Source organism: Sarcophilus harrisii, chromosome 2, assembly GCF_902635505.1.
Source record: "Sarcophilus harrisii chromosome 2, mSarHar1.11, whole genome shotgun sequence".
In the NCBI taxonomy this organism is placed as follows: Eukaryota; Metazoa; Chordata; class Mammalia; order Dasyuromorphia; family Dasyuridae; genus Sarcophilus; species Sarcophilus harrisii.
Window position 1 is genome coordinate 314,730,143 of NC_045427.1, and position 18,669 is coordinate 314,748,811.

Here is an 18,669-nt window from a genome sequence, read left to right on the forward strand (position 1 = left end):
ATTTTTGAAAAGCAACCCAGACCTTCAGTTACAACTGAGATTGATACCCTTGAGACATACAAATGGAAAGACTCAGAGTAGGTCAGTCTGGACAGTTGGTAGTGATGAGACCCAGGAGAGTGAATGAGCCAAGTGTGTTAGAACTTATAGTGAAACTTAGGACTGGAATGGAGCAAACTTCAATAAACTTTTTAATTAAATTATTAAATTACAGTAAAGGCAAGAACGAAAGAGATAAAGATCAAATTTATTTTCCCAGTAATTAGCCTTTTGGTCTTTTTGAGAACCTTTTTGTGAATTTATCTCCTTAGATTGATAGCAATCTGATCTACCCAATCCTTCAGAATCAGATATATTCTTTAAAGACAGACTGCAGTGATGGTATCTTTGTGATCTTTTGATGGATTTCCTAATGCCCAAAAGAACCAAGAACAATTTTTAACTAATGTCAAGCAAGCACTTTTTTTTGAAGGGAAATAGAAAAGTCCTTGATGAAAAGGTTTGCTATATTACTGTCTATGATTATCCTAAATTGCTTAATAGACATAATGAGGTATGGTTGATCAAGAAAATGACCACTCCTGATCCCATCAAAGTAGATAAATCAGAGAAAACTCTGCTGCTTTGGGCAAAAATTCCATTTAACGTAGACATCAATACTTCTATTAAGCAATTTCCTAATCTGGTATCTTCTATATAACAGCCCTATAAAGGGCTCTTATATATAATCTAATAAGTTTTCAATGTGCCTTTTTCAATTTCTGAATCTTCTTTGTCTTGCTACATGGATAAGCTGGCAAATCATAACTTCCTGCCAAAATTTTTTTTGACTTGATTAAAGGTAATAGCCTTGCTCTTTTTGTATCAAAGATCACAAGAAATGCCTATACATGTATTTTAGATAGATTTCTCTTAAATTAATGTTATTTTTTACTTTGTTTCTATGGACAGACCATGAGTGTCTCCTCCACTAATAACATTCTTAAATTATTTGCTCTCTATGAACAATGCCAAGCTATCAGTCCTGAAATTCCGAAGTTCTCATAGGACAATGGTTTATTCTAAGCTTTTCGAATTCTTCATAGCTCCAAGGTTAGTTTATTCATTATTGCAAATAGCTTCACATTTAAGACATAATGCAGATAAAATATTTTATTTGAGGATGAAAATATCAGAAAATAAGACTGTTATTTATATATATATATTCTTAACTTTTGCATTTCTCCTTTACCATATTCTATCTACTAATATCATATGTTCTGTGGATACCTCAAAATACACAATTAAAACAGTTCAGTACTACTTTCAATATCTAAGAGAAAAATATATTCTATTACAACAGCATATATTTACAAAACCTGAACAGAATAAAGATAATTTACTAAATCTGGATGCCTAGGTTGAGGAGAATAGAGGCAAGGAGAAAATCTGTATATATACACATGTGTATTTTAGAAAACGTCATTCTACTATGAAAATACTTAACCTTACAGCATGAAATTGTCTAGCATCCAAATTGTCTGATAAGTTATAAGAATCTGAGGTAAGCCCTTTACAATTATAAGGAAAATATGATTTTTCTTGTGCCTAAAAATCCCATTTAAATCTGGACTACAGAAAATTAATGACATCTGACACAAGCTACAGCAATGAATTCAAGACCTGATAAATGCCAGTAATTATGGCTTGAAATTGGAAAATAATTAAAAATTACAAAATTAAGGGGAAAGGGAATAAATCAAAAGGAATAAAAAACTTAAACCTGGAAGGAAAATGCTTTATCTCTAAGCACGTTAGCATGAGTGTTGGACATAATTCAAGGAAGAAAAACATTTTTTGGTAGCTCAACTATTTCAAGCAGGGTTTTGTATGAGAATCAATTGTATACAGGGGCATGTAACTCCATTTTAAATTTTCAGTCAGGCAATTACTAGAAATCAAAGCTTAACTTATCATTTTGATAATTATCTAGATGTAAGAAAGTATAAATAAGGCAGATTAAATTTTAAAGTATGTGTGCACACTTTTTTAAAGAGCCCAATTATTAACAAATTTACTAGCATACCCTTATACTGCTGTGTAAACACAGTTTGAACTCAGCAGTAGAAGATACTGGGAATGAAGATACCTAGGGGTTGTCAGCTAGTACTAATAACAATAACTGGCTTTTATATAATGCCTTACTATTTCCAAAATGCTTTGCATCCATTATCTTATTTGAGTTTCTCAATATCAGTGTCATTCATCTTTGAGTTTATAAAATGAATACATAATTACAAGATAATTTTGTAAAGGAGGGCTCCTGATTAAAGAGATCAAGAAAGGCTTCATGTACATGTGATGCATGAACTAAATTTTGAAGCATCCCAAGTGTTTGGTAATGGAAAATTGAAAAAACTATATTTTCCCTCTTAACTCTTAACCTGTGACACTAGAGGGTCAAACTAAAGTAATGAACTAAAGTCACATTATTCTGGAGTACTTTTATTTAAAAATTTCACAGACTATGTTATATCCAAAAAAAGAAAATATTTCCTACCTTGTCTTTTAATTTTTCCATCCAACTTCTCACTAGAAAAAAAAAATTTGAATAGACATTGTTACACTTAAGTTTTCATGTTGTTAATTCAATAGCACAAAACATGGGAAAGAATTGATAACATTAGCATGATGAGAATGCCTGATTTTATTTTCTTATTTCTTAAGAGATGCAGAAATGTGGCAAAAATACCTGGTCAATACCAGATAAAAAATTAAATCTTGTTTTGTTCTCTGAGTGGTTTTTATTATTGTATACTTACTTCAGAAGGTAGGCACTTCATTGTTGGGGAGAAGCGGAAACTCTAGAAAAGCCATTTACTTTTTCAGCTGATACTTATTATGTCAAATTATTTCTCATCTTCATCATATGTCAAGGGTGAAATGAGCAATGCAAGATTAAAATTACCTCAGTGGGAGCAACTTTACACTTAGATCTATATACAACAAAGTATGTATGGAGTAAGGTAAGAAAGATCATTGGTTCAGGGACCCAGTGCTTTTCTATTCATGGAATTCAAAGATATTTGACCCCCAAAAAATTATTATTGTTGTTATTATTATTTCTTTAAAATATTTATAATCTACTTAGATGTTACATTATCTTACAGATCCATAAAATTATAAAAATGAAAGCAATACTACAGTAATCTTCCCTTTAATTTTAGAAAGTAATATGTTTTGATTTGTACCCCTCATTATCTTTCAGCAACTGAAAAAATTCCTAAAGAATAGCTCCTTCCCATCCCTAAGAAAAGAATTTTAATAAAAAGTAAAGTTTTCATTTTCTTAAAAGAATAGGGAGAAATATATAGTAAGGTTAAAAACAGGCTATCTACAATATATTCCCTGTTTTAAAATGAAATATTTACTAAATAGTAACAAAAAAGAATAATCATAACATTTATTCATTGGGAGGTGAAAGGAACAATCCAAATATAACAATCTACCTATAAATATGGGCAACACACTCTCATCAATAAACCTATATATACTTGTGTACATCTCTATATCTGTGTGTGTTTATGTATATATATATATGCCTGTTTTCCCACATTCCCTCCATCATTTATCACTTTTTTTGTCATCTGCCAATCTGATAGTAATGAGATAGAAACTCACAATTCTTTTAATTTCTATTTTTCTAATTATTAATGATTTGAAGAATTTTTTTCATATGCCTAGAAATTGCCTTAGTTTCTTCTCTTGAGAACTATCTCACAATTCTATAATAATAATTAAAATATAACTATCCTTATGCCTCTTATTATTATAAAATTGAATTCATTTCTTTCATATCATGGAAATGAGATTTTTATCAGAGAAACTTCTTTAAAAGATTTTTTTCACAACTGATTCCCTTTAACTTTATTGGATTTTTTTGTGCAAAATCTTTTTAATTTTATGTAGTTAAAATTAGCCATTTTATTTTCTGAGATTCTCCCTATACCTTGTATAGCTATGAATTTTTCTCATATATGAAAAGGTGCTCCAAATCACTATTGATCAGAGAAATGCAAATTAAGAAAACTCTGAGATACACTACACACCTGTCAGAGTGGCTAAGATGACAGGAAAAGATAATGACAAATATTGGAGGAAATGTGGGAAAACTGGGACTCTGATACATTGTTGGTAGAACTGTGAACAAATCCAACTATTCTGGAGAACAGTTTGGGATTATGTTCAAAAAGTTATCAAACTGAGTATACCCTTTGATCCAGCAGTGTTTCTACTGGGATTATTCCCGAAGAGATCTTAAAGGAAGGAAAGGGACCCACATGTGCAAAAATGTTTGTGGTAATCCTTTTTGTAATGGCAAGAAACTGGAAAATGAATGAATGCCTAATAATGAGAGAATGGCTGAATTAGTTATAGTATATGAATGTTATGAAATATTATTGTTCTATAAGAAATGACCAGCAGGATGATTTCAGAGAGACCTGGAGAGACTTACATGAATTGATGCTAAGTGAAATGAGCAAAACCAGGAAAACATTATATATGGCAACAAGAAAACATTATATATGATGATCAATTCTGATGGACGTAGCTCTCTTCAAAAATGAAATGATTCAAACCAGTTCCAATTGTTCAGTGATGAAAAGAGCCATATATACCTAGAGAGAGGCCTTGGAGAACTGAGTGTAGGAACACAACATAGCATTTGCACTCTTTCTGTTGATGTTTGCTTGTATTTTGTTCTCCTCAGTTTTTTTCTTTTCTAGATCCATTTTTCTTGTGCAGCAAGATAACTATATAAATATGTATACATATATTGGATTTAACATATATTTTAATAATTTAACATGTATTGGACTACCGGCCATCTGGGGGGGTGGAGAGGAGGGAAAAATTTAGAACAGAAAATTTTGCAAGGGTCAATGTTGAAAAATCACCCATGTGTGTGTTTCATAAATAAAAAGCTTTCATAAAAATAAATAAATTTTTTAAAAGTTATCTTCCAAAAAATAAAAGAATTTTTCTCATATCCACAAGTTTGATGCAGGGATTTTCCCCATGTTTCCCCTAATTTGTGGACCTCTAATAAACACATTTTGATATTACCTTTTATATATATGGGCCAAGTTTCCATTTGGAGTTTATTGTACTACAAGGTGTCTAAAACTAATTTCTTCCATATTACTGGCTGATTTTCCCAGACGTTTCTATCCAATGATGAGAGTTGTCTTTATATATATAACAAATATTAGGATTCTAGATATATTTGCTTCTGTGTAATGTGTACTTAATCTGTTCGCTTATCAATCTACTTTTTATAATACCAAATTACTTAGTGAATTACTGTTTTGGGCATAGTTCCAAATTGTTCACCAGAATAGTTGGAGCAGTACCCAACTCCACTAATAACATATTAGTGTACCTTTTTTTCTACATTTCTTCCAGCATTTTTAATTTACATTTCTCTAATTACTAGTGATTTAGATCATTTTTATATGACTGTAGTTAGCTTTGATTTCTTTTTCTGAAACTGCCTTATCCTTTAACTTTCAATCTCCTTTAACTATTTATCAATTGGTCAATGGCTCTCATTTTCATAAATTTGACTAAATTTCCTATATATTTGTGAAATGAGACTTTTTTCAGAGAAATTCACTAATAAAAAATGTTTTTCCCCCAGTTGCCTTCTAATTTTGGCTACCTCAATTTTATTTGAGCAAAACCTTTATAATTAAATGTAATCAAATTTATCCATTTTACCTCTCATGAACCTCTCGTGTTCATGAATTTTTCCCTTATCCACAGATCTGATGAATAATTCTTTCAGTGCTCCCCTAATTTGCTTATGATATTGCTCTTTATTTTTAAAACATACCCATTTTGAAATTATCTTAGTATACTGTGTGTATACTTGGGCTACATCTAGCTTCAGACAACTGCTCTTCAGTTTTCCTAGAAGTTTTTGTCAAATGGTGAGTTCTTATTGCCACAAGAGCTGGGATCTTGGGAATTATAAAAAACTAAATTACTCTGGGCATTTAATCTACATGTTATATACCTAATCTATTCCACTGATCAATCATTCAGTTTCTTACCCAATACCATATCGTTTTGATGATTCTACTTTGTAATATAGTTGGAGATTTGACCTTCCTAGGCCCCTTTCATTCTTTTTCATTTCATTATTTCCTTTGAGATCCTTGACCTTTATTTTTTGCTCCCACATGAATTTCATTATTACTTTTTCTAGTTCTATAAATTAATTGTTTGGTATTAAGTAAATTAATTTAGGTAATTTTGTCATTTTATCATATTGATCCATTAATATTTTTGCTAGTATTTAGATGTGTATTTCTGTAAACAGTGGTTTATAGTTTCATTTATTTGGTTTCTATATGTTTCTTTATAGACAGATTCTCAAATATTTCATATGTTCTGTAGTCATTTTAATTGGAAATTCTTTTCCTAACTCTTCCTGCTGCAGTTTATTGGTGTTTAGAAGCATTAATGATTTGAATAATGGATTTATTTTATTCATTTTTACTAAAATTATTGTTTCAACTAATTTTGAGTTGACTCATTTGGGTACTTTTAGTACACGATCATAACTGCAAAAAGCAATAATTTTGTTTTTTCTTAACCTCTGTTTATTTTCTCAATTGTTTTTCTTTTCTTATTGTTATAGCCTGTGTTTCTAGTACTATATCAAGCAGAAGTTGTAAGAATGGATATCCCCTTTGTTTCACCCTTGATTTTATTGAAAGGGATTCTAATTGATCGCTGTTCCATAAAATGATAGCTCTAAGTTTTTAATATATGTTTCAATGAAATACCCATTTATTCCTATGATTTCTAATGTTTTAATACAAATGTGTATTATATTTTGTCAGAAGTTTTGTTTCTTGCATCTATTAGTACAATAATGATTTTGTTTATATTACTAATATGGTTAAGTTTATAGTTTTCTTAATGTGTTAAACCAATACTGAATTTCTTATATAAATCCAATCAGGTCATAGTATATAATCTTCACAATATGTTGTTTTAACCTCTTTACTAATAAATTATTTAAAATTTCTGCATTTCTGGAGAGCAATCTGGAACTATGCCAAAAGAGCTATAAAACTGTGCATACTCTTTGACCTAGCAGTGCCACTACTAGATCTGTATCACAGGGAAATCATAAATGTTTGTAGCAGATCTTTTTGTAGTAGCAAAGAATTGGAAAATAAGTTTTTACATTTAGGGAATGGCTGAACAAGCTGTGGCATATGAAGGTAATAGGATATAATTGTTCTATAAAAAATAATGAATATGCTGATTTTAGAAAGGCCTGGAAAGAGTTATGTGAACTGATTCTGAGTGAAACAAGAAGAACCAGAAATACATTTTACACAATAATAGCAAAAATGCGCAAAAATCAACTATGAAAGACTTGGTTCTTCTTAGTGGTTCAGTGATCCAAAGCAATAACAATAGACTTTGGACAGAACATGTCATCTGTATCCAAAAAAAGAACTATGGAGATTTAATATAAATCAACACACACTATGTTCACTTCTTTTTTCTGTTTTTTTTCTCACATGTTTTTTCCCTTTTGTTCTGATTTTTCTCTCCCAACATGATTCATAAAGCAAAATGTATTAAATATTTTTTTAATTTTATTAATCTTCATTTAGGATACTGATTTATGATTTCCTTTTCTGTTTTGATTATATATCAAAATCACATCTATGTCATAGAAGGAATTTATTGGGATCTCTTCTTTTACTATTTTTAAAAGCATTTTACATAGTATTGGAATTAATTGTCTTTGAATGTTTGATAGATTTCATTTGCAAATCTATCTGGTCTAGAATTTATTTTTTTCTAGAAGTTCATTTGTGAATTGTTAAATTTCTTTCTCAGAAATCAGATTGTTTAAATTCTCTGTTGCTTATTCTATTAATCTAGATGTATTACATTTCTATAGTGTTTTACTTAAGTTGTCAGTTTTATTAGCATAAATTTGGACAAAATAATTTCTAGTGATATTTTGATGTTAGTAATTTCAATTTCCTCTTTCTTCTTTTTATTCAAACCAGCTAATAAAATCTATTTTATTGACTTCTTGGGATTTTTTTCACCAAAGATAACAGTCCATGATTTTACCTACTAATTCAATTTCTTAGATTTTATTAATCTCTTTTAATTTCCAAAATTTCTATTTTAGTGTTTAGTTGAGCTTTCTAAATGTTAGTTTTCTGGTATTTTATTGCAGCCTCAATTAATTGACATTTTTTTTCTTTTTTTTGTTAACAAAAATATTTAGACGTAAATTTTTTTCCCTAAGAGCTGCTTTTTTCATTTGCTGTCTCATTGTTGGTATTATCTTTAATGAAATAACCTATCACTATTATTCATTCACTATCACTCTTCATTCTTGTGGGGTTTTTAATTTATTTTGATCTTTGCTCTAAAAAGTTTATGACCTGACTGTACACAGAAAGCTAAATCAGGAATAACTCACATCAATAATAAATCTTTTCCTGTATTTTAAAACATAATCTCATTCATTCTTTATAATGTTCTTTGATGTTTTCTATGTTTAGCATCTACCAATTCCTTTTTTAAATAAAGTGTTCCAAATATAGAAGTATAAGACTTTTGTGTTATTTTGAGGTCTTGTGGCCTTTCTCCTTTCTTATTCCTAAAACATGCATTTCCATTTCTTCCATCTTCAATTTTTCCCATTTTTTTATAATTGAAACTGCTAAGTATCACTAAGACCAACTGTTGATTTATAGGGTTTTATAAAGTTCTTCAAAGATTTCCCTACTACTCAATTGTTAGCAACTAATGATAGCTTATAAGCTGTAATTATTTTATGGGGTTTTTTTTGCAAATACTTGTCATTAGCACTATAATATATGAAAACCAAACATCTCATGAAATAGTCTCTTTTCATCTCTGAATGTACAATGAAACCCATTCTGCCAATTTCTGTTTTTACTTCTCCAAGGAATACTTGTTACCCGGGATTCCATTTAACTACAAATTCCTTCTTTTACAAGTCTCTTATCTATCCATCCAAGTCATTTAAGAATCTTTTTCAGATGAAACAACAAATAATACTGTTCAATCTCCCTCTAAAAAGAGACGTCAGGTAAGATATGACAGGTATATGTATGTTCACCAAATGTAATTTATCACTAAGCTGGAAGACCTGGAATCGGTCAAACAGAGATGCCCAGTAACTTGTAAGGTCTTTCAGATACTTCTATTTGCAGATGACATAGTGTTGATTATTTCAAGCTATACGGAACCTCCTGAAAAAAGTTCTATAATAACTCAAAAGAATTTGGTCATGAAAGACAAAGCAATAAAAAATGCCTATTGCCCATATTTCATTATGAATTTAAATAAGTATTATAACATAAAACTATCTGGCACAAACTTGTTCCAAAAATATTGTCTATACAATATTGGGATTTCAGTTGAAAAAGAAGAGCAAAGCAGACTTCATTGCTTTGGGATATTGTAAACTTTTATTTAATCTTGTTATTTGTCCTTCATTCTTGAAGAGGACCATGACATAAGGAAATACCTTAACTTGCAAGTGAACTAGATTTAAGTGAGCATGAGCTGTGCAAAGTCATCAACCTCATTTTCTCCTCCAGAGCCATCTGGGCCTATTGGCATGAAATGGACCAGGACAACCAGAAATGGTCCTGTATGTAATTAGAGAGAGTATGTAATTGGCCTTTTTAAGATTAGGTCTTTCCACCAAGACACATAGCAAACACAAGATTATGCAATATCAATTCTGATGGATGTTGCTCTTTTCAACAATGAGGTAATTCAGGCCAATTCATAGACTTGTAATAGAAAGAGCCATCTGCATCCAGAAAGAGGACTGTGGGGACTGAATGTGGATCCTTACATAGCATTTTCACCATTTTGTTGTTTTTTGCTTGCTTTCTGTTTTCTTTCTCAGTTTTTTTTTTTTGTTTTTCATCTGATTTTTCTTGTGCAGCTTGATAATTGTGGAAATATGTATAGAAAAACTGCATGTATTTAACATTGGATTATTTGCTATACATGGGAGGGAGTGAGAGGAAGGGAGAGAGAGAGAAAAAAAATTGGAATCCAAGGTTTTGCAAGAGTGAATGCTGAAAATTCTCTTTACATATATTTTTAAAATAAAAAACTATTATTAATTTTTTTAATGATTAGGTCTTTCTCAGGTCTCAGGTTAAGTGAGGTAACCCTTATTTAATTAATTGATGTTTTTCATGAATGCAAAAACCTATTTTTTGATACCAATATTTTACTGATATTGCTACCAGGAAATAACATGAGGAATACCATGAGGAACTAAAGATAAATATCACCCAAAGAGCCATGGAGAATGCCTAATGGGTATAAACAGGCTATAAAATATAAGCAATAGGACCTTTGAAGATAAAAGATATTATCAAAGAATTTTATGATAGGAAAAATAATCCAGTCGCATGGCAAGAGTGAAGGAAGACAAATGGGCATCTGAAACTATTCACTGATGCCTTCAGGATATCAAAAGAAAGCAAGGAAATCCTCTAACACAGAAGATAAATTCTGCTAAGTGAACCCTGAGAAGAATCTGAATAAGAGTAACCCAAGATGAATGAGCATGGATGTGTTACAATCCAAATCTTTGGAGGGAACATGAGTCAAATGAGATCACAGATTCATTTAAGTATTACATATATCTCATGTAATTCTAATAATCCTGTGAAATACAGCACATGTATTGTTTCCATTTTACAAACAAGGGAACTGAGACTTGAAAATCCTAAATGACTTGCCCATGTCATAGAGATAGTATTAAAGAAAGGCTTCAATCTGATGACTTTAAATTCAGATCTTTTTCCTCTACTCTCCCTCTATTTCTTACAATACATTTTACATAGGCATACGTTTACATAAATGAGACATATAGGGACACAACAGTAGTCACAGATAGCAGCTATCAAACAGGGTAAATGCGTAAAGATAAAACACACATATATATACATATATACTTACATATTATATATCTCTAATTAAAATAATAATAATAGTCAACCTCCAACATTATTTTGTTTGTGAGTGCTATTAGGCCCTACTTCATTTTCTCCCCACTAGCAGATTTTCCTAAATTTTATTTAGGTTGTCTACAGGGTCCCAGATACAATTGGTACCCAGAAAGACCTCCTTGCAATCAACCCTCTGTGGAGCAGCCATTCCAATACATCTTAAGGAATCCTGGGCTTCACCATCAATCTTGTAGGACTGACCTCTAGGTCTCTTCATCAGTCCTACAACTAACCCTCCTATATGTATTGCCTACCCTAATTAGCCTGTGAACTCTTTCAGAGAAAAGACTATCTTCTTTTTCCATTTGGGTCCCCGGTGCTTATAATAGCACTTGGCTTATGTTAAATAAATGCTCTTATTCATATAAATGTTTTTTCCTCTCTCTATAACATGAAACACAAGGGTTTGAAAGTTTAGTGCTTTATAGTCTTTTCACTTTTTTGTTTGTTTTCTTTCTTGTGTTTTTTTTCCTTTTGGTCTGATTTTTCTTGCACAACATGACAAATATGTAAATATGTTTAAAAGGATTGCACACATTTAACCTATATCAGATTACTTACTCTCTTGTTGGGACAGGTTAAGGAAGGGGGGAAAAAATTAGAACACAAAGTTTTGCAAAAATGAATGTTGATATATTGGTCAACCTGCCATCTGGGGGAGGAGGAGGGGAAAAGGAGGGGAAAAATTGGAACAAAAGGTTTAGCAATTGTCAATGCTGTAAAATTACCCATGCATATATCTTGTAAATAAAAAGCTATAATAAAAATTGAATGTTAAATGTTTAACCTATATTATATTACTTGCAATCTAGGGAAGAGGGGAGGAGGAAAGGGAGGGAGAAAAATTTGGAACACAAGGTTTTGCAAGGGTTTATATTGAAAACTATCTTTGCATGTATTTTGAAAATACAAAGCTATTATTAAATTTTAAATAAATGTTGAAGACTACATATATATATATATACATTTGGAAAAATAAAATAATATTGAAAAAATTTTTTAAAGTTTAGTGGTTCAGTAGGAATAATAATACCAACTGTTTAGGACAACTAAGAAAATTAAGAAAAGGAAACAGCATAGAATCATGTTTTTATTCCTTATAATTCATATATTTCTTACAAATAATTCATATGTGGTTCATATAGTCATTTGTTCTTTATGCATTTATTGAGTTCTACAGTGGGGGGATTAAAAAAAAATATGTGTCCCTATCTATGGATCTCATAATTTCATTCCTTTTCTGGATGGAAAGAAAACATAAGCAAAGAAAAATAATAAATAGTAAATAACATGAGCCTTCAATGCCTAAAACCTCATCCATGCAGCCATAAGAGGATTACATCTAAATGTAGTGGGAAAAATAGGTTAATATCAGATAACTCAAAATACCACTTTCTTTGAAATCACTAGAACCTGGTGAACAAGAATTGTATATTTGAAAAATGGAAATTTTTGGAGTTTATAACTACTTTATTATTCTTGATAAATACTCAATTCCACTCATACAACTCAGACAGCTCTCATTACCTATCACATTATCTCTACCATGGGTACCACTATTTTCTGATGCCTCAAATTAGGAACTTTGGAACCATTTATGGCTCTTCTTTAACAAATCTGTCACCCTTTTCTTTATATTCCTGCTATAAGCTTGATGCTTAAATGGTGGTGAGACAGACCAAATTAGGAAAATCTGGCACCAAGAATTCAGATGAACTTGAAGGATCAAGTAAAAGTTAAGTTTCTAAATAAGGGAATGAGCTCAGAATATGGTCATTCTAGGAATGGACACAAAGAGGTTGAAAATAGGTCTGAGAGTAGTTTGGTCTTAGGCAGGAAAGAATAAGTGAGATGCAAATAACAAATAGCCTGTGAAGAAGTGATAACAATATAATTAATTGGAAAAGGTTTCGTAATTACTCACAGTTGTTATTTACTCCCTCCCAGATCTATAAATGGATGGTAAAGATATTCTTCTGATGCTTATAATCAGCTGATTTTCCATGGCTAGTAAATTATTTCTAGGAGTATAGGCTAAGTGTAAGAGGCTTTTGGATACAGTTCTATTCAGGCAAAGGAAGTCTTCTAGGACAAGCTCATGTTTTTTTTGGGGGGGGGGGGATATGTGGTGCAGCATTGACTTTTAAGAGTAGTACATCAGGTTGGTGGTAATTGCTAGAGACTAAGTGTGAGACTCTGACGAGAAGTGTGCCTGAAATGGCCTGAGGCACTGCTTTAAATAATGTCTCTATGGTAGAAATGAGAAAAGACTTTAATGTGCTTTAATTCCCCTCCACCTGAAATGGTAAATGTCTCAGGTGAAATGTCCACCTGAGACATCTTTTTTTTTTTCTGTAAACTTATGTTTTTAATTTCTCTTTAAACTGTCTGAATTTTTACTGACTAGAAAAAAATCCAACCAATCCAACTCTAAATGTTGTTTTGATCTGTATGTTTCCTTATTTATGAACAGCAGGCTGCAAAAGAAAATGCCAGTAAATGGTGAGGATTGCTCCAAATGATACAAAAAGAACCAAGGTTCAAGCCTTGGTCTAATGAATCAGACTTTCTTTCTTGGTTAGGACTTTGATCCAAATATCAATGATTTCTTATTCATTAATAATTTTATAAGCTTCCTAAAATAAGAGTACAATTAAACCATATGAATCCAAAACAGTAACTCTTGATAATAATGCTTGAATAATGAATAAGCAAATTTAAATGGTAGAAAGAAGTTTGGTTAGTAGAAGGATGCTTTTCTGACAAATAATTAGCTTCTGAAAATGTTAATCCCTCCACCATCTCCAATATAAGCTCTGTCTTACTGGATGACAAATATCAGTAATTATTTTTTTCTAATGAGTGTCTTCCTGTCTAGAGTACAAGCTCTTTCAGGACAAAAACTTATTTTTTACTTCTTATTTACATTCCCTATCTCTGTGCTGAACAAATGTTCAGTTAATACATGTTAATAACAATGCCTAACATTTATATTGGATTTGAAGGTTTGTAAAACACTCACATATATTATATTTGAACCTCACAATAACTCTATGGCAAAGTGCTATTATTATGCCCACTTTACATGTAAGGAATCTGAGGCTAAGAAGTTAAATGATTTTTCTGGAGTAAAACAACTAGTTAGACAATATTTACATTTTTAACTCCCAACTTATTCACATTTACATGGCATTTCATTTTATAATTTGAAACATTTTGATTGATTGATTTCTTAGAAATAACCAGTAATCTCTGAACAAACCGAATTAATTTATATATATATATTAGATTTCTATAAAACTTTTCCTGTAAATCACTTTACGTGTGTAAATCTCTGAAGATCACCTCAAATCCCAGAAGAGCCCCTGCCTACCCCAGATTACCCAAGCCTCATTCTTTCTTAAAACACATTCTTTTTTCTCATAATGATCTGTAAGACCTCCATCCATCAACTCTGCCAGCATCACTTCCTCCCTTTCCTAATCTTGACCTTAGAGTTAGCCTGTTCAACCTCTATTCTAAACCCCTTGTTCCTTGTCTTACAGTTGTTCACAGTTTGTTAAACCCCAATTTTGGATCATTCCAACCATTTGCTCTTTTCACTGATATTCACATTTTGCTGAATGAAGCTGGAGGAAATCATACAACTGAGTTGACTAGGTCTACTATTAATTTATATTATCTAATCTCAACAGGGCTCTTAATATAAGGCAATCATTTCACTGCCTTCCAAATCATTTTCTACTCTGTTCTCCACAGAGTATCTTCTAAATCTTCTCCTTTCTCAAGTTTCTTATGTCATGCCCTTCTTCCATCCTCTTAGCTCAAGATCTCACCTCAAACTTTGAGAAAATATAGACTACTCACCATGTGTTCCCTCTATTACCTTTCTTCACATTTCAAAACTTCTTGCCATCATCCCTTCTCCTAAGTTTCTGCATATTCATCTCTAAGAAGAAATGGCTTTTCTCCTTTACTAGACAAATCCCTCCACAAGTCTTCTCTAGCAAATTGTTTATTTTGAATAGAAAAGATTTCACTGAAACTCTAATCTTCATTCTCTAATGATTTTCTCTCTATTATCTACAAGCATGCTCAAACTTCTCCCAGACTAAAAACAAACAAAACAGTTTTCTATCCCCTTAGTCTTTCATCCTATAAACTTTTCTCCCTTTCACCGTCACTCTTAGAAAAAGCTATTTTTATTGTCTCCATTGCCTCTCTTCTCATCCCCTTTTTAGTCTTTTGTAAACATAACTCAACTAACATTACCCTTCCTAAAGTTACCAACAATCACTTAACTGCCAAAAATAATAGACTTCTCAATCCTCATTTTTCTCAAATTCTCTGCAGACTTTTTTAGTCAGGGTAATCAAATGGGCCAACACATCAGAGGGCTGAGTCAGCAGACTGATGAGAAACTTAAATGCCTGTTCTGACTACAATCCTCTTCTCCATTTGAAAGTTTGCCTCCATGATAAGAGCAACCCCTGCTACAACCATCCAGAGGTGATAGTGCTGCTTGTATTCCTCAGTGTACAGACCATGCTGTTTTGGGGGGAGGGAGGGAAATAACAGCAAAAAAAACAAAAAAAACAGGGAATTGTTAAGGGACTGGTCAATTCTCCAAGAGCCTCCACTACTGGGGATCATAGCATCTGAAGGAGTTGCAAAGCAGCCTTTGCTGACACAGGTGTTGCGGACTGCGAATGAGATAAATTGGAGGTAGAGGGAAGAGGAGATGCAACAGCCTCTCAGTCAGACAGGTCTGAGAACAGCAACTGTCTCTCAGTCTCCATGTATCATCTTCTCACACAAGGAGATCCATTCTGCAGGTCTGCGTTAGCTCTCCAGCAGCCACTGTCAGGTAGCTCCCAGGTATTCCAACACTACCCCACTCCTCAATATCAAATTGGATTCCAAATCTGGCTGTAAGAAGATCTCTCACCTCTAGTCTCTTTTTTCTATTCATATGACTCTGGTTCAGGTTCTCACCACCTCTTACCTGGGCTATTAAAATAGCCTCCAAATTTCGTCTCTCCATATTTCAATCCATCTTCCACATCGGTGCTAAATTGATTTCCCTAAAGTCCCTAAAGTAAACTGACCTTATCACTCTCTTACTTAATAATCTCTAATGACTTTTTGCTTATTGCCTTTTAAATCAAATATAAACATACCCATATGGATTTTAAATCTCTTCACAATAAAGCCCCAATCTACATTTCCAACTTTGTTATGAATTACTCCCCTTCTCAAAATCTGCAATCAACTAGACTAGCCTTCTTGCTGTTCCCCATTCATGATGTTCAATCTTCCATTTCTGCATCTTTACACTAGCTATCTTCTAGTCCTAGAATGTGCTCCTTCCTCATCTCTCAGTCTTAGAATTTCTTGTTTCCCTCAAAACTCAGCTCAAGGAATATCTTCTACATGAAGCCTTCTTCTTGCCCCCACCCTTATCTGCCAGTATTCTTCTCCCTCAAAAAAAATATACATATATCTTGCAATTATTTTATATAGTTTGAATACATATACATATAAATATATATTAATGTAGTTTAAATATATCAAAAAAATCTGTGTGTGTGTGTGTGTGTGTGTGTGTGTGTGTGTGTAGTTTGTATAGAAGCAGCCTAGGTGTCACAATGGATAGAGCACTGGAACTGGAACATGGAAGACCTGAGTTCAAATTTGGCATCAGCTACTACCTGTGTGACCCAGGGCCAAGTCACTTAACTTCAGTTTACTCATCCATAAAATGTGGATAATAAAAGGTCCTATCTGCCAAGGTTTTTATAAAGATCAAATGAGGTAATATTTGTAAATTGCTTTATAAACCTTAAAGTACTGGCTATTAGTAATATATCTATATAAACCTGTTGATAGAATATAAACCTCTTAAAAGTGGAGATTATTTCATTTTTGTCTGCACCCAGAATGTTGGAGTCATTTAAGAAATGCTTGTTGATTAGCTCCACATAATTTTTATACAATAATCATTCTTAAACATAAGAATGAAACTCGATAAGAAAATGAAAAAGGTAATCAGAAAGGAAACTTAAGGAAAGGCTAACTTATAAAAAGAGAAGACATATAAGGAAAGCTAATAAATAGTTTCAAAAATGAGATACACCAAGAATTCCCCCTTCCCCTGCCCTAGGCCACCCAGCACCCATCTAGGTCAAACAGAAAAGAACTTTAAGGGTACACTTTTCTTTACCTTGCCTTATCTCAAGCTACCCACAGCCCAGATAGTCAGGTAGAATAACCACTCTAAAAGTTTCTTTCTCCCCCAAACCTTCTACCAATACACTTTCTCCAACTCAGTTGGACTGACCCTGAATCAACCCAATCACTATCTCTGTAGGAAAGAACCTTACTTTCTATTTCACTTTTGATAAGTGGAGCACCTGCAGCTAACATTGCTGCTCATATCACTTGGATGAACAGGGGTTCATCAACTATAATTCATCTAGAAATATGGAAGAAATCTCAGTCTTAGCATCTATAATGCTACTAACATTCTAAGGTCTTACCTTCTTCTTTATCTTTATACACTCTAGACCATTGTACACTGACTCTTTCCATTCTTCTTACTACTATATCCTTAGAACTTTCCAAGAATTTACCATTTGCCCAATATTTGAACTCTTTAATATGTGTTGCCTTTCCCAATTAGAGCATCTCTTGAGAGTAGTCTCATTTTTCTATTGTATCCCCAGTATTAGTGCAATGCTTGACACACAGTCAGCACTTATTGCTTATTTCTTTGACTCATTCACTTATTGACACATTAATTCATCTATCAGCTTCTTAAGTTTGATGAGAAACTATGGGTATGGAAATAATGCAGATGGTAAAGTCTTTTCCCTAGGCCATGAATCTCAAACCCAAATCTGTGGGGTTTTTTCATTGATACTAAGGGGATTCTACTGGAATGTCTCATATATCTTTTAAAGAAAGCCAGGTGTTATTGTGGAAAGAACACTGGATTTGGAATCCAAGAACATGGAGGTATAAACACTACAACTGTCTCATCTATAAAGCAGGAATGATAACACTACAGTGCTTATCCCCAAAGTAATAATACTGTGAGATTCAAATGAGGTAATGTGCATAAACATTTTTAAATATAAGAGCTTTTCCAAAGTTAGCTGTTTGTTCTATAAATCCTAACTCTTCTCAGTTCACTCTAAAAAATTTTTTTAAGAAATGGCTGACAATTTTCAAAAGAAGTACTGGCATTTCCCAATTTATGAGTGGCTTCTGTTTCAATAATGCATTTGCTATCTAATTATTTAGAACAAGTAAGCCCAAACTGACCTGACTGGTCACAGTTGCATACACTGTAATTTGACTCTGATGTAGTGATGTCTTCAAGAACAAAGATAAATAACCAGCCAATCATTTAGAATAAGATCATGTCTTCCCATAGAAACAACTCTATGTTAGGTGTTAGTCTTTCCAACACAATCCCATTTAATTCCTAAATTATCAAATGGATCTTTGGGCTAACCAATTTGGACATTCTCCCCATATTGCAATTAATCTTACACCTACCCATTCTCTC

The 18,669-nt window shown here is 32.3% G+C and overlaps 1 protein-coding gene across 2 annotated transcripts in view; it reads right to left on the reverse strand.

The window, feature by feature from the left end:
• Positions 1-18,669, reverse strand: part of ARMH4 (armadillo like helical domain containing 4) — a 128,845-nt gene that overhangs the window by 8,238 nt on the left and 101,938 nt on the right. For both annotated transcript variants that reach the window (XM_031952640.1, XM_031952641.1), the window contains one exon: positions 2,540-2,571. In XM_031952640.1, the coding sequence (XP_031808500.1) occupies positions 2,540-2,571 (32 nt within the window). The remainder of the gene's footprint in view (positions 1-2,539; positions 2,572-18,669) is intronic.